Source organism: Agelaius phoeniceus, chromosome 4 (genome assembly GCF_051311805.1).
Source record: "Agelaius phoeniceus isolate bAgePho1 chromosome 4, bAgePho1.hap1, whole genome shotgun sequence".
NCBI classification, from domain to species: domain Eukaryota; kingdom Metazoa; phylum Chordata; class Aves; order Passeriformes; family Icteridae; genus Agelaius; species Agelaius phoeniceus.
Window position 1 is genome coordinate 72,651,716 of NC_135268.1, and position 16,520 is coordinate 72,668,235.

The 16,520-nt window shown below is 55.4% G+C and overlaps 1 protein-coding gene across 1 annotated transcript in view; it reads right to left on the reverse strand.

Moving 5' to 3' along the window:
* LOC129121026 (dedicator of cytokinesis protein 2-like) overlaps positions 1 to 16,520 on the reverse strand; it is a 52,595-nt gene that overhangs the window by 28,959 nt on the left and 7,116 nt on the right. Inside the window, exons 16-28 of the mRNA XM_054633880.2 lie at positions 15,799 to 15,871; positions 15,604 to 15,707; positions 12,313 to 12,502; positions 11,405 to 11,502; positions 11,205 to 11,294; positions 10,841 to 10,941; positions 9,987 to 10,121; positions 5,077 to 5,188; positions 3,605 to 3,675; positions 3,139 to 3,245; positions 2,810 to 2,937; positions 1,892 to 1,942; positions 1,176 to 1,271 (exon numbers count right to left, since the gene is read on the reverse strand). Of these exons, the coding sequence (XP_054489855.2) occupies positions 1,176 to 1,271; positions 1,892 to 1,942; positions 2,810 to 2,937; positions 3,139 to 3,245; positions 3,605 to 3,675; positions 5,077 to 5,188; positions 9,987 to 10,121; positions 10,841 to 10,941; positions 11,205 to 11,294; positions 11,405 to 11,502; positions 12,313 to 12,502; positions 15,604 to 15,707; positions 15,799 to 15,871 (1,356 nt within the window). The remainder of the gene's footprint in view (positions 1 to 1,175; positions 1,272 to 1,891; positions 1,943 to 2,809; positions 2,938 to 3,138; positions 3,246 to 3,604; positions 3,676 to 5,076; positions 5,189 to 9,986; positions 10,122 to 10,840; positions 10,942 to 11,204; positions 11,295 to 11,404; positions 11,503 to 12,312; positions 12,503 to 15,603; positions 15,708 to 15,798; positions 15,872 to 16,520) is intronic.

Here is a 16,520-nt window from a genome sequence, read left to right on the forward strand (position 1 = left end):
GGATGATGGATGGATGGATGATGGAGGGATGGATGGATGGATGATGGATGGATGGATGGATGGATGGATGGATGGATGGATGGATGGATGGATGATGGATGGATGGATGGATGGATGGATGATGGATGGATGATGGATGGATGGATGATGGATGGATGGATGATGGATGGATGGATGGATGGATGGATGGATGGATGGATGGATGGATGGATGGATGGATGGGTGCTGTCCTGCTGTGGGCACAGGGATTTTTGGTCCCCTCAGCCCCTCCCAGCAGCTGGAGCTGGAGGGTCTGGGCCCCCGACAGAGGCAGGGGCTGTGGCAGCATCAGGGGTCGTGCAGGGGGAGCTGCCAGAGGGCGCCTGTGGAGCCACGAGCGAGAGCGGGAGCGCAGCACAGCTGAGGATCGCTCCGTGCTGCCCTGGGCTGCATTTCACCCTCATCCCCCCTCGCCTCCATGGCTGCCCGGCGCTTTCGGCTCTGACTCACAGAGCCTGAGAACGAGGGGTAAAAGCAGGGATGGAGCCCAGCGCGACCCCGCACGCATCTCCTCCCTGAGTCACCGCTGAATCACAGCCCGGCGCTGGGATCGCCGCACGGCCCCGGCGGCGGAGCCTCCGCTCCGGCTGCCCGCAGCGCCCCGGGCACGGCACGGCACGGCACGGCACGGCACGGCACGGCACGGCACGGCACGGCAATTCCCCGCTCCGAGCTTCCAGAACGCACACCAACACAGCTCATCGCCCACCCAAGGACGCAGTGCAGCTCCTGGGTTTGTCCCCAGAGAAGATGCCGAGCCCCGGCTCTGTCCCCTCCCATCGCTGCTCCTCTGACCCGCCTCCCTTCCCGCGTGTCCAGCGTGCTCCTCGTACCTTTTTGGCATGTAAAACTGCGACGGTTCACCGGATTCAGCCGATATTTCCAGATAATGCAGCCCAAACCCTTCACTGCTCCCAAAAGAGCTTTTCCTGCCCCACCTCCCTCCTGCTCTCAGGCTGCTCCAGCTCCTGCTTCCCCCTGCATCCCACTGGGCGCATCCCTGGCATCCATCCCCATCCTGCTGGGTGCTGGCAGCAGGGCCAGCGAGGAGCAGAGCCAGTCACACCCAGCCAGGCCCCCAAAGCCGTGACACCCCTCCCGTGTGGCCCGAAGGGAAGCGGCACAGTGGGACTCACCCTCAGCGGGTTCTCCCGGTCCAGGACGATCACCCTGCGATTGACCGTGTGGAGCAGCCGCTCCAGGATCACCTGGATGTGCTTCTTCACCTGTGCCTGCAAGGTGAGAGGTGGCAGGGCCATGGCAAGGCACGTCCCAGCTGTGGGAGGTGTCCCAGCATGGCTCATTCAAGGGCTGGTGACATCGGGGTGGTGACACGGGAATGGAGCCTGATCCGGAGCTGGAGTCAGAGCAAGGCAATGTGCTCCAGCAAAAAGATGGGATTTGGGATCTCTGCACACCTCCCTGGCACTGTGGCCACGTGGCTGGGGACAATGGGGACAGCCAAGGATGGCTGAGGATGATGGGGATGGTGCTGGGCAGGTAAAGGTGGGATCAGTTCTCATGGGGTTGAAGCAAGAGCAGAGTCTTCCCCCAGAGCATCCCACTATGCTCTCCATAAAGGCTACTTCAGGTTTCAAAGTTAATGAGACCTTTCACCACATTTTCTGAGCCTTCCATCCCATTATTGGGCTTCTTGGTGCTGTGGGGATTAATGAACCACCTCACCCTCCCAGGACACAGTGTCCAACTCAGCTCCCACAGTCACTGCACTGCAGGTGGGACACCTGAACCCCCCCAAGGGCCCCCAGAAGGGACCCCAGAGCAGCCAGGAAGGGCAGGAACAGAGCCTTGTGTATTCCCAAACCATTCCCTGTGTTGCAGGGACACTCACCAGCTCCATGTCCCCACGGTCCTTGTGCCGTGCTCGCAGCTTCTCTGCACTCTGCAATCACCAAAACAGAGATGAGACCCCCAGGAATGGCCCCAGCCCACCCCAGACAGGCCACATTTGGGTGGGTGGGTGCCCACCATGTCCCTGCCTCATGTTTGGGGTCATCACTCTTCATTTTGGACTGTGATGCTGCCCAGAGGGTGACTGGCAATCACTGACCAGCAGAATTTCACCCGAGGTATAAGGCCATTGAAATTTTAGTTACATTTGCCTGTCCCAAAATAGAATTGGGAAAAGACAAAAAGAAAAAGTGCCTTGAATCAGGAAGGAAACCAAAGAAAATATGAAACTAAAGCAGATATCATACTTGTGCCTTATTACTTCATTGTTTGCCTTAAGTAACGTGATCCTGCCTGTGAGTCAACCAAAAACCAGTGTTTGGGTGACCTTGGCCAATGCATCAGGCTTGGACACCATTTGTTTGATTTATTCAAAGCCAGAAAAGCCATTCTCAACCTGCTTGGTCTGGTTGGCCAATACCACAAAATGTCTCTCCAGATCTTTCACGATTTATTATCAATGCGTCCTCACCTTCCTCCCTTCCCTCACCCTCACTCTCTTCCTCCCTCTCTCCATCTTCCTCCCAGCTCTGCAGAGCTGCTGATGTCCCCACTACCCTCAGGTCAGTGTCATCCCTGAGCCTGGAAGCCTCTTCCCCACTCATGGGGATGTTGGGCAACCCAGCAGAAACTCACTGAGGTGGAAAACACAAGGTTTGTGTCCCACCCTGGGCATGTTCCTGCTGGGATGGTGACAACCACAGTCAGTGATCTCCAACAATATCCTGGCCAGGAACTGGTGATTAACCCCACTCAGAGGGGTTTGGTCAGGTCACTGCCCAGCTGATTCCTGCTTTACCTTCTGGGCCTGGTACAGAACTTCCAGGATGCTGCTGAGCAGCTCGATGCAGGCGTCCTCCTCCTCCCCTGCCTGGATCAGCTCCTGCAGGATGGGCAGGGCTGCCTGCAGCACCAGCTCCCTGCACTCTGGGGGACACAAGGGGACACAGGCATGAGGGAATTGTCCCCAGCTATGGAGCCATCCCAGCCATGAGGGAATTGTCCCCTGCTATGGAGCCACTCCGGGCATGAGGCAGAGGAGGGGTCCCTGCTCAGGGACTCATCCCCACCCTGTGCACGGCCTCTGGGTGAGCTCAGCAAGGGCAGTGCCCCCAGGACCCCTCTCACCATGGCACTGGAAAGCTTTGCTGCTGGCAATGTCAGTCAGGGACTGCAGCTTCTGCTTCAGCAGGCGCTGGGGCTGCAGGTTCCCCACAAAGTCCCTCAGCACGGCCCTGCCAGCAGGAGAGGAGTTAAAGCAGGAGCTCCAGGTTCTGCTCAGGATGGGGCTGCTGGGTGGGGGGAGCCCCTGCATGGGGGCAGGATGGTCCCACAGGGCAGCTGTGCCCACCACAGGCACCCAGCAGGCAAACCCTGCCTGAATTCCCAAAATGAAGCCAGCTGGGGCTGAGTTCCCAGGCTAAAACTGAGCAGAACTCTCCCATTTTTGCACTGGGAAGGGGATCAGGAGGTGATTCCAGATCCCCCTGCCTGCCCTTGCCCTCAGCTCTGTGCTGGAGGCAGGTACAGAGGTGGCTGTGGCAGGTGCTGAGCAGCACAGGGGGCTGGGCTTGGTGGGGACACAGGGACCTACCCCAGAGTGGAGGAGTCAAAGATCCCAAACACGTCCTCAAGGATGGTGGGCAGGTACTTCAGAGCTGCTCCCTGCAGGGACACCACAGAGCTGCCTTCAGACAGGGCTCCCAGAGGCAGCCCCAGCCCCTAGGCCAGCCTGTCCCAAATGCAGGGAATCCAGGCCAGATCCAGCATGGGGACAACCCCCAGGAGCTCTTCCCAGATTTTCCCCTGCAGAATTCAGCACATGGGTGGCCAGGACTGTGCCCAGCTGCTGAGCCAGATCCACAGCACAGCCCCAGGGCAGTGAGGGGCTGGGGGGCTCAGGGTGCACTGGGGGGACCCTGGGGACAGCAGGGCAGCACACGGGGTGGCAGCTGCTCCTGAGGGCTGCACACAGGAGGGACAGTGTCACCCCAAAACAAACACAGACACAGTGACAGTGTCACCCAAAAAACAAACACAGACACAGTGTGACCCCAAAAACAAACACAGACAGAGTGTGACCCCAAAAACAAACACAGACACAGTGACACAGTGTGACCCCAAAAACAAACACAGACACAGTGTGACCCCAAAACAAACACAGACACAGTGACACAGTGTGACCCCAAAAACAAACACAGACACAGTGTGACCCCAAAAACAAACACAGAGACAGTGTCACCCCAAAACAAACACAGACACAGTGACACAGTGTGACCCCAAAAACAAACACAGACACAGTGACACAGTGTGACCCCAAAAACAAACACAGACACAGTGTGACCCCAAAACAAACACAGACACAGTGACACAGTGTGACCCCAGAAACAAACACAGACACAGTGTGACCCCAAAACAAACACAGACATAGACACAGTGTGACCCCAAAAACAAACACAGACACAGTGTCACCCCAAAACAAACACAGAGACAGTGTCACCCCAAAAACAAACACAGACACACTGACACGGTGTCACCCCAAAACAAACACAGACACAATGACACAGTGTCACCCCAAAAATGAACACAGCGACACAGTGTCACCCCAAAAACAAACACAGACACAATGACTCAGTGTTACCCCAAAACAAACACAGACACAGCGACACAGTGTCACCCCAAAACAGAGAGATTGTTACACCAAAAACGAACACAGAGACACAATGACAGTGTCACCCCAAAAATGAACACAGTGACACAGTGTCACCCCAAAAATAAACACAGTGACACGTTGTCACTCCAAAAATGAACACAGACACAGTGACACAGTGTCACCCCAAAACAAACACAGACACAATGACACAGTGTCACCCCAAAAAAAACCACAGACACAGCAACGCAGTGTCACCCCAAAAATAAACACAGTGACACATTGTCACCCCAAAAACAAACACAGACACAGCAACGCAGTGTCACCCCAGCAAGGGGACAGCCAGTGCCTGGCCTGGGCACCCTCCCTGGCACCCCAAACCACAGCTGAACCCTCCAGGGCCCCCCATGCCCTACCTGGGAGAGCAGGGTGGGACCCTCCAGCGGGGACTGCATCAGCTGGTTGAGGGCGAGGAAGAAGCGCTGCAGGGAGCGCTGGAACTCGGCCACCTCCTTCCCCTCGTAGAGCCTGCAAGGGACAGAGTCACTGGGCTGCCACCACACTGCTGTGGAATGCCCCACGAAGGCAGGAATGATGAATCTGACTCCATGTTCTCAGAAGGCTCATTTATTACTTATATATAATTTCTATATTTATATAATTTTATATATAATTTGTATATAAATTACTTATATTATATTACATTACATTATACAATACTCTACTAAAGAATACAGAAAGGATACTTACACAAGGCTAAAAAGATCATCATGAAAACTCCTGACTCTCTCCAGAGTCCTGACACAGCTTGGCCCTGATTGGCCAAAGAGTGAAAACAACTCACAGCAGAATCCAATGAAACAATCACCTGTGGGTGAACAATCTCCAAACACATTCCATGTGTGAGCACAACACAGGAGAAGCAAATGAGATCAGAATTGTTTTCCTTTTCCTCTGAGGCTTCTCAGCTTCCCAGGAGAACAATCCTGGGCGAAGGGATTTTTTCAGAGGATGTGAATGCCACACCACACCCCTTCCCTGGCATCTATCCCAGATTGCAAGGCAATGTGTGTGTTCTAGACACCTTCAGAGGTGGGGCAGATATTTTCTGTTCATTGGGCAGTTTTTCTTTATCTCTTCCACAGCCAATCCTCCCTCCAGGAGATCTCTGCTGTTCATGGGCCATTAATTATTAATTCTCTTCTGTCCATGGCCAGTGAGTGTCCCTGCAGGGCTGATCCAATTCCATCATCCCATGGGGAGATGCTCCGCCCAGGGGAGGAGCCAAGCATTCCTACCTGGATCCAATCTGAGGTTTGGGACAGCACAGCAGCCTTTGCCCAGTGCATTGCCAGAGGAGCAGCTTCTGCTGCCCTGCATTGCCAGAGGGAGCCCAGGCCCATCTCCAGCAGCCCTGGAGCTGTAGAGGAAAACTCCCCCCTTGTGCAGGATCCCTGCTCCAGCAGAGCCACAGCTGGCACTGCAGGAGGGCTGAGCCCCCATGGGATGGGGCTGTGCCACCCCCTGACACACAGGGGACAGGGCCTGCTCTGACTCTGGCAGTGTTGTTTTGTATCACTGCATTGTTTATTTTATTTTTATTTTCTTCCCTATTAAAAAACTCTTATTCCTACTCCCATATCTTTGCCTGAGAGCCCCTTAATTTCAAAATTATAACAGTTCAGAGGGAGGGGGTTCACATTTTCCATTTCAGGGGAGGCTCCTGCCTTCCTTAGCACACACCTGGCTTTCCAAACCAAGACAGCATCCCAATTCTTTATACTCATCCATCAAGTTTTGGATCCATGGGTGGATCTAGGGGTGAGCCCTGGCACTGCCACAGCAACTGCCCCACCATGTCCACAGAACCACTCAAAAAACTCATTTTTTTCTTTTTACAAGAAGCCTCTTTTCCATTATTTTACAGCCCAAGACCCTCTCAAAGCAGTTCAGCCCCCTCCCACTTGGGCAGGAACCTCCTGAGCCCTCCATCCCCCCTCCCCAGCTGGACCAGAGCAAACCGAATGAGGGAATTTCAGCCATGGGATGTGCAAAGCTGCAGGAAAAACTGCAAAGCTGAGGTGTGACCACAGGAATGGGCACTGCTTGGGGTAATTCCCCCACTACTGACTGTCACAGACATATTTTATAAAAAATCCCTTTGTTAGGATCTTTTCTCCTGAGAAGCTGAGAGGCCTCAGAAACAAAATGCAAACAATAATTATCTGATTATCTGCTGCTGTGGAATGCAACAGGTGCATCTGTGATTGGCCTGATGTGGTTGTTTTTAATTAATGGCCAATCACAGCCCAGCTGTCTTGGACTCTGGTCAGTCACAAGATTTTACTATCATTCCATTCCTTTCCTTTCTATTCCTTCTGATGAAATCCTTTCTCCTATTCTTTTAGTATAGTTTTAATAGATCATTTTCTTTTAATATAATATATATCATAAAATAATAAATCAGCCTTCTGAAACATGGAGTCAAGATTCTCATCTCTTCCCTCATCCTGGGACCCCTGTGAACACCACCACAACTGACACCAAGCAGTGGCAAGAGAAATGATCCAGCCACCACCTATGTAAGGAAATCCTGGAATTATGGACTGGTTTGGGCTGGGAGGGCCCTTGAAGCCCATCCAGTCCCACCCCCTGCCATGGGTTGCTCCAAAATTTGACCTCAAAATGTGGGGACAATGAGCACTGGCAGGGAAAGTTTTGCCACTCTCAGTGGTGGCTGAAAAGGAGAAGCAGGCAGAGGAAGCAGCAAGGAGGAAGCAGCAAGGGACAGACGTCACCACGGTGCCATTGGGGCCACAGAGAGGTGTCCCAAGGTGGAGGACAGGGCTCAGTCATCCTTGCAGCTACCTGGGCTCCTCAGAGGAGCTGCAGGCTCTGCTTGTCCAGCTCCAGCAGCAGCACAGGCAATCCCAGAGGCAGCAATCTGCAGCAACTGGCTCTAATTACAACCCAATTCCTGTCGATTACAGCCTGTACAAATTGCAGCACGTTCAGAGCACTTAGAGGATGTGAGAAGCCCGTGTTAGTGCATGTTGAGATAAAGGGAAGCTCTATAAAATCACTAAATGTCCTCAGGGATGCCTCTGCTCCAGGCAAACTCATTCAGGGGGCTGTTTGCAAACAAGCTGGGTAATTCATTTCTCCTGCCAGGAGCGCTCTGAGCTGGGAATGTGCTCGGTGCCCTCACACAGGAGGGAGAGGCAGGTGCTGGGTGTGATGTTCTGGAGCACCTGGGAGGGGATAGAAGGGGTGAGGACAGGCAGGGCTCAAACCCCATGGTTAATTAACTCTGGTTAATCCAGAGTGGGGCAAAGCGAGTGTGACAGTCCCTGGGGACACAGGGACACCAGCACAGCTCCTCAGTGCCACTGGGAGGGGACACAGGTGTGGCATTCACATTCCCTGAAAAAATCCCTTTACCCAGGATTTTTCTCCTGGGAAGCTGAGAAGCCTCAGAGAAAAGGAAAACAATTCTGATCTCATTTGCTTCTCCTGTGTTGTGCTCACACATGAAACGTGTTTGGAGATTGTTTACCCACAGGTGATTGTTCCATTGGATTCTGCTGGGAGTTGTTTTCACTCTTTGGCCAATCAGGACCAAGCTGTGTTGGGACTCTGGAGAGAGTCAGGAGTTTTCATTATTATCTTTTTAGCCTTGTGTAAGTATCCTTGCTATATTCTTTAGTAGAGTATAATATAATATAATATAATATAATATAATATAATATAATATAATATAATATAATATAATATAATATAATATAATATAATATAATATAATATAATATAATATAATATAATATAATATAATCATATACATAATTTATATGTAAATTCTATATAAAATATTAAAATTATATAAATTATAACAATTATATAAATACACAAATTATATCTAAGTAATAAATGAGCCTTCTGAGAACATGGAGTCAGATTCATCATTCCCAAGAAATACAAAACACAAGAACCCCAGCAAATCCTGGGTTTGGGGTGGAGGAGGCAAAGCCCTCATTTCCCCCCAAAAACAGCTTCCTGCTGAACCAGGGTGCCTGGGAATGGGGTGATCCCACAGCTTTCAGTGCCAGCAGTGCCCACCCTGTGCCCTGTGTGTGTGGGGGTCCCTCACTGCTCCCTCAGGACACTTCAGCTTTCGGTGCTGCCTACCTGGAATGAAAGAGGAAGGTCTGGATTTCCTGATTTCCTTCTCTCCCACACCAGGAGGGTGTTTGTGCATCACCCAGGCTGGATGTGAACCCTGTGCCCACACGGAACAAGTGACACCAGGCCTGGGGGGGACTCTGGAGGGGCCTGGGGGCACCCTGACCTTTGAGCTGTGGAGGCACCCACCCTGTTCCTCTGCTCATCACAGCAGGGTTGGGCTCGGGGGGCACCTCAGAGACCCCCCCAGCTACATCCCCACCGCCCACCAGGCTCCAGGAAACATTCCCAGCACAACAGCAGCCGTGCAGGGGCACAGACTGCCCAGGGCATTTCACCATTTCCATCATGGAAGGATTTTAAGAGCTCATTGGAAAGCCCCTGTCAGGGGTGGCAGAGGTCACTGTGGGGCAGGGTCACTGTGGGGCAGGGTGAGCACTGGGAGCACTGGGAAGCACTGGGAGGCAATGGGAACACTGGGAGCACTGGGAGGCACTGATAGCACTGGGAGACACTGGGAGGCACTGGGAGCACTGGGAGATACTGGGAGGCACAGGCAGCACTGGGAACACTGGGAGGCCCAGCACGGCAGCACTGGGAGGCACTGGGAGGCAATGGGATCACTGGGAGCACTGGGAAGCACTGGGAGGCACTGGGAGCACTGGGAAGCACTGGGAGGCAATGGGAACACTGGGAGGCACTGGAAAGCACTGGGAGGCATTGGGAGGCACTGGGAGCACTGGGAGGCCCAGCACGGCAGCACTGGGAGACACTGGGAGGCACTGGGAGACACTGAAAGCACTGGGAGACACTGGGAGGCACTGGGAGCACTGGGAAGCACTGGGAGGCACAGGCAGCACTGGGAGGCACTGGGAGGCACTGGGAGGCCCAGCGCGGCAGCACTGGGAAGCACTGGGAGGCACTGGGAGCACTGGGAGGCATTGGGAGGCACTGGGAAGCACTGGGAGGCACAGGCAGCACTGGGAGGCACTGGGAAGCACTGGGAGCCACTGGGAGCCACTGGGAGGCACAGGCAGCACTGGGAGCACTGGGAGGCACTGGGAGCACTGGGAGGCACAGCACGGCAGCACTGGGAGGCACTGGGAGGCACTGGGAGCACTGGGAGGCACAGCACGGCGGCACTCACTGTGCGAAGAGGCGGCGGGAGCGCACGATGAATTTGAAGATGTACTCCAGGGCTTTGAAGGTGCGCGGGAGCGACTCGCAGGGCTCGCCCCGGCCCGCCTGCTCCACGTACTGAGTGAGCACCGACAGCAGCTTCCTGCGGGGAGGGGTGTCCGTGTGTGTCCCTGCCCTGTCCCTCCCTGTCCCCACCATCCCAGCCCTGTCCCAGCCCATTCCATCTGTCCCAGTCCTGTCCCTCCCTGTCCCCACTGTCTCATCTCCATCCCAGCTGTCCCAGCCCCATCCTGGCTGTCCCAGCCCTGTCCCACCAGCCCTGTCCCACTCCAGCTGTCTCCCACCATTCCAGCTGTCCCAGCACTGTCCCTCCCTGTACCTACTGTCCCAGCCCTGTCCCCCACCCTTCCAGCTGTTCCCCCCTGTCCCCACTGTCCCAGCCCCATCCTGGCTGTGCCAGCCCCATTTCAACTGTCCCAGCCCTTTTCCCTCCCTGTCCCCACTGTCTCATCTCCATCCCAGCTGTCCCAGCCCCACTCCAGTGTCCCAGCCCTGTCCCCCACCCTTCCAGCTGTCCCAGCCCTGTCCCAGCTTTGTGCCCCCCTGTCCCCACTGTCCCAGCCCCATTCCAGCTGCCCCAGCCCCATCCGGGCTGTCCCAGCCCCATTCCAGCTGTCCCAGCCTTATCCCTCCTTGTCCCCTTGTCCCAGCCCCATTCCACCTGTTCCAGTCCATTCCAACTGTCCCAGCCCTGTCTCCCACCCTTCCACCTGTCCCAGTCCTGTGCCACCCCACTCCAGCTGTCCCATCCCTGTCCCTCCCGTGTCCCATCCCTGTCCCTCCCGTGTCCCAGCCCCTCACTTGTAGGCCAGCGTGGCGCTGAAGTGCTGCCGGATGTAGGCCTCCAGGACCGTGTTGAAATGCTGGAACTTTCTGTCAGCCACCAGCCTGACAATGAAAACCTGAGGGCAGCAGGCAGGGGCATGGCTTGGTGTGGGCAGGGGGACACCTCTGCCACCCTGAGCCCACCCTGAGCCATCACTGGGATCACTCTTGCCATGGTGTGGGAGAAACACCTTTGAACACGGCTGGGATTGTCCCTCAAAGGGACAGTGTCCCCAGAACAGCCCTGCCCTGTGCTGGGTCACTCAAACCCCATTGTCCCAGTCCAACCAGTGCCCACTCTGCACTGGGAGGGGCTCAGACCCACACAGGCGGTGCTCACCAAGGCATCAAACACGAGGGTGTCGTAGACATCGGTGTCCGAGTGCTCCATCATGATGGAGAACAGGGCATCCAGCGTGTCCTGCAGGAACTGGGGGGACAGCAGGGCTGGCAGGGCTGACCCCAGCACTGCCCAAAAGCCAGTTCTGGGCATGGGGAGTGGGGGGCAGGAACCAGGGAGGGAGGAAATGCTGGCTGTACCTTGATGACCTCGCCTCCATCCACGTTCATCAGCTTCTGGAGGTTCCCAGAGAGCAGGCTGGGCTTGGAGCGCCACTTCAGCAGCCCCAGGAGGTTCACTGGGCGGGGGGAATGGGACACTGAGCACTCCCTGTCACACCCCAGTGTCACCAACCCCCTGCTCCCCCAAAAGGAGCAGCCAGGACCCCCTCCCACAACACTGGGACCCCCTGAAGCGAAGCCCAAGAAGCACAAACCTTAAACAGGTTGTGGTTGTAGGGGACAAAATTGTGCTGCAGGAAGGGAATGAATGCAGCAGCCTCATCCCTGAGGCCTCCACACTGAGCCACAGTGCCCTGGAGCCTGCAGCCACATGTTGTCACCGTATGTCACATCCCCAGGCCACCAGGCCATGTCCCTGAGCCCCCTGCACTTCAGCCAGAGCAGGATGAGCCATTCCCACCCTCCAGCCTTGCAGCAGCTGGGAGGAGAGCCCAGCCCATCCCCTGGGCCTTCCCCTGGCTGAGGGGGCACCCCAGGGAAGTTGAAACTCCCCTGAGCTAACCCAGGCATGGGGGTGAAACCCCAGAGCTCCAATTCCCACCTCAGTTTGGAGGGAAGGTCATGGAGCCTCCAGCAGCCACATTCAAGTGGGAATCCCACTCATTGTTGCTCCTCTCCAGTGGATGGCAGCCCCCCAAAATCCCCAGATGGAGCTGATCCCCCCAAAAACCTCCTGAGCATGGCCAAACTGAGCATTCCCACATCCTGAGCATGGCCAAACTGAGCACTCACTGTCCCCAGATCTCAGCCCAGTGTGATGGACCCTGCAGACCCAAATATCAGAATTATGGTCCCACAGGTGGGAGCACCACCAGGGAGGGGACACAGCCCCAGCTCCCCCCGCTTTGTGGGGAGCCAGCACTCACCGTTCTGGGTCAGCTTGGTGGAGCAGACCAGCGTGGAGATTTGGAAGCTGTCGCGGCTGGACGGGGCCAGAGCCGCCGCGGCCCCGCTCACACGGAAGGAGGAGCCCGAGGGGAGCTTCGGCTCCGGCGCGTTCCGCTCCCAGGGCAGCGACAGGTACGCGCTGGCATCCTCCAGCTTCCTGCTGTCACCCTGCAGGGCACAGCACAGGGACAGCTGGAGCCACCCCCAGCGCGTGGGGGTACCAGTTGTGGGGTTTTCTGGCTCTGGATTGAAGGCACTTGGGTAAGAGCCGAAATGAGGGATGTGGGACTCCAGGCAGCTCTCCAAAATGCAGTTTATTACATCCAGGGCTGTGGGTGACAGAGGCTGTGCCTACAGCTGTCAACTCCAGCTGCAGGCAGGCCTGGAGACCCTGAGTTTAGGTTATAAATGCATTATAGACTTTTCTTTTGGTCACAATATGTTATAGACTTTTCTTTTGGTTACAATGCATTATATACTCTTCTTTGCTGAGCATCTTCATCCAGTAGAACCGATCTGTACCTTAACTTTTATCTCTAGCCCATCATAACTACTGTAATTACCATATTCATGTCACTATTCTCCAATCACTATAAGTTAGTGCATTACAGTTTAAGCTGGAAGTTGTTTTTCAGTTTTCTTGCAGTGGAAAATTCTGAGACCTTTTTTCTACTTGCACCATTTGCTGCCTTGTTTGCCTGTGCTCTCTTTCTGCTTGGTAAAAACATCTTCTTGTTTGGGGTGGGTTTATCCTTTGCTCTAAGCCATAAAAACCCCTTGTAACTAACATAACTTTTGCCTCCTTGGTTATCCAGTGAGACTGGCTCAGCAATTATTTTCTTTTATATTAAAACTTGCTTCCATGTCTATTCCTTCATCAGACTCTACATTCAAAAATCTTTCTGCTAAGCACACATATCTGTGAGACTTTCTTGTCAAACTTTCATCCTTCCCAACACACTTGAGACAGAAATTTGTGTTGGCACTCAAGTGTTTATTATTTTTTATCAGTAAAACAGCCTCACTGCTGCAAGTTGGGCAGCTTTTCATTAGAAGGAACAAAATGGCCAACAATCTCTTGTTCCAAGGTCTTTTAAGACTAAACTGTCCAATTAAGGACTGACACCTGGATTATTTCCCCTTTTAACCCAATAACTGATCCCACAGAGCTCCAATGTGGACTTTTCTGCCCAATTACAAAATGCCACCCAAACCCATGGAGAAGAAGGAAGAAGAAGCATGAAGAAGCAGCCCAGGATGACACCCTGTGCCCTCCATCTTGTTTCCATCCACAACACACTAAAAATCCCAAAACCTCAATTTCTCACCAAGTGATACACCTGCACTGCTCTCTGTAATCTATTTCACACTTTTGGGGATTCCAGTCTATTCTGGAATTTAGGAAACTTTCTCCATGAACGAGGGTCACAGTCAGTGCTCCACCCAGGCAGACTCACGGGGGTGACTCTGAGTGACCTTCCCTGCTCTTGGCCAGCCAGGGACATGGGGGATGACCAGGGCCAGCCATGCTGCAGCCCACAGACACCCATCCCTCCCTGCCTGCAGCCTGGCAGGGTGAAACCCCTCCAGCTGAAGGTGGCAAGGAGGTGACAGAGCTGTTTGCTGGTGGCTTTTCCCCTCCAAGACACATCTGGAGCTTGTGCTCCTTCCTAGAGCCAAGCCCATGCAGGGAAGGGAAACTGGAAACTCCCCTGAGCTAACCCAGAGGTGGGGGTGAAACCCCAGAGCTCCAATTCCCACCTCAGTTTGGAGGGAAGGTCGTGGAGCCTCCAGCAGCCACATTCAAGTGGGAATCCCACTCGTTGCTGCTCCTCTCCAGTGGATGGCAGCCCCCCAAAATCCCCAGATCCTGCTGATCTCCCCAAAAACATCCTGAGCATGGCCAAACTGAGCACTCAGTGTTCCCAGCTCTCTGTCCCAGCGTGATGGACACTGGAGAGCCAAATATCAGAATTATGGTCCAGCAGGTGGTATCAGCACCAGGGAGGGGATTTTCTGAGCTCTGTCTGGAGCTCAGAGCAGCTGGAGATCAAGAGGTCTGAGCAGCTAAAAGCCCTTCACTCACATTCCTCTGGCAAGCAGAGGCAAAAAGATGAAATATTTTCTGACTCCCAGTGTGGGAAAAGCCAGGGCCAGGCAGGGGGAGGATGGAGCAGCTCAGGATGTGGGGGCTCAGCAGGGCAGGAACAGCTCTCTGAGGGGAGCAGGAGCTGTGCAGGGCTTGTTCTCCTGGCAGGGAGGTGTGGGAGGTTTGATCTCACTGCCACATCCCAAAGGTGCCCAGTGCTGCTGCTGGGGAGGGGACAGTCCCCAAAGAGCCAGGGAGCAGAGCCAGCGCCGAGGGCCACGGCAGCCGTTCAAGAATTTGGGTCTTTCACCCAAAAATAAAGCAGGGGGGAGGGACATAATGATTTCAAATGTGCAGGAGCCTCAGGGAGGAACAGCGTGGTCTGTCCCTGTCCTGGGCTGCCACAGCAGGCAGGAGCCATCCCAAAAAAAGGCAGAACTCAGGGAGGGATGTGGCTCTGCCTGGAGAAACTGTGGTCACGTTGCCAAAATCAGAGAACACCCCCATGCAGCAGCCCAGGGACACTGGAGCTCCATGACCCCAGAAGGTACCCAAGAAGGGACCCCAAAAGGGACCCAGAAGGTGTCAACACACAGGGAAGAGCCCTGAGCTCGCCCTGGCAGTGGGGACCAGCTCATGCCTCCTGTTCCTCTTGTCACAGTGGTCCCAGTGTGGGGAGGGGACACCAGGTAAGGGGGCAGCACCTTCAGGAGCCCCTCAGATTAAAGCTGACAGCGTTTTTCCCCAAATGAGCAGCGATTTTGCCTCCCCCCCGACTCTCTCAGAGCAAAGCCGAGCAGTGCCAGGGCTGGTGAAATCAGGTGAAGCGCAGCCACACCACGGGGACGTTCCCTGCCCGTCACAAAGGCTTAAATTACCTTCTCCCAAAGCAAACTTGGCATTCCAGAGGAGCAGCACAGGGATTGGAGATGTGTGTGCAGGGAGCCCCCCCTGGAGCCACCAAGGACAGCGAGGACAGCAGGGAGGCACCACAAACCCTCGGGGGACCCCACAAACCCTCGGGGGACCCCACAAACCCTCAGGGGACACCACAAACCCTGGGGACTTTGGGTACGTGCAACCAGCACCGTGGCTCAGGCAGGGACTGGGACCCTGGTCCCAGAAGTGCTGCTGCCCCACAGCCCCCCCCAGTTCAGGGGGCTCTGGGGTCCCCCCATACCTTGTAGAGCACCAGGTCGTGCTCCCCATCCCGCAGCGTGGTGCCATCGGGGCGCATCAGCCTCACAAAGGCCATGGAGAAAATCCGCTCACTCCGGTCCTTGGCTGGGGGGACACAGCGTGAGGGGGAGCTGGAGGGGACCAGGGACACGTCCCCAGGCAAGGACAGGCAGTGCTGGCAGCAGGGGACACTCACAGTCGCTGGAGGAGCGGTGGCGGAAGGTGAACCTCAGGTGGGTCCTGTGGACATCCTCGATGGGAACAGCAATCTGGGGGGGAAGGGGGGCCAAGGTGAGGCCAGGGGCTGTGCCCCCACCTGGCCAATGTCCCCCTGTCCCACACCTGGCCACTGTCCCTCTGTCCCCCCGCTGGCCAATGTCCCTCTGTGCCCCCCCTGGCCAATGTCCCTCTGTCCCACACCTGGCCAATGTCCCTCTGTGTCCCCCCTGTCCAATGTCCCTCTGGCCAATGTCCCTCTGTGCCCCCCCTGGCCAATGTCCCCCTGTCCCACACCTGGCCAATGTCCCTCTGTGCCCCACCTGGCCAGTGATGTCCCTCTGTCCCACACCCAGCCAATGATGTCCCTCTGTCCCACACCTGGCCAATGTCCCTCTGTCCCACACCTGGCCACTGTCCCTCTGTGCCCAGGCAGGGTCTGTGCCAAGCCATCCACTGCTGCAGACCAACCCCACGTCCTCCCCAGTCAACCAGTGAGGCTGAACTGGGGGCACTGGGATGGGGACAGGGCGGCAGTGCCCATGCCCAGGTGTCCATGCAGGGGTGACACTGTGACCCTGGCAGCACCTCCACCATCCCTGAGATGGGACCAAGGACTGCCCCCCAAAACGCCTGCCCTAAAAGGGACCCCCTAGAGCAGCAGGAGGAGCGAGTGCCACATCCTGGAGGGGCTGCAGGGCT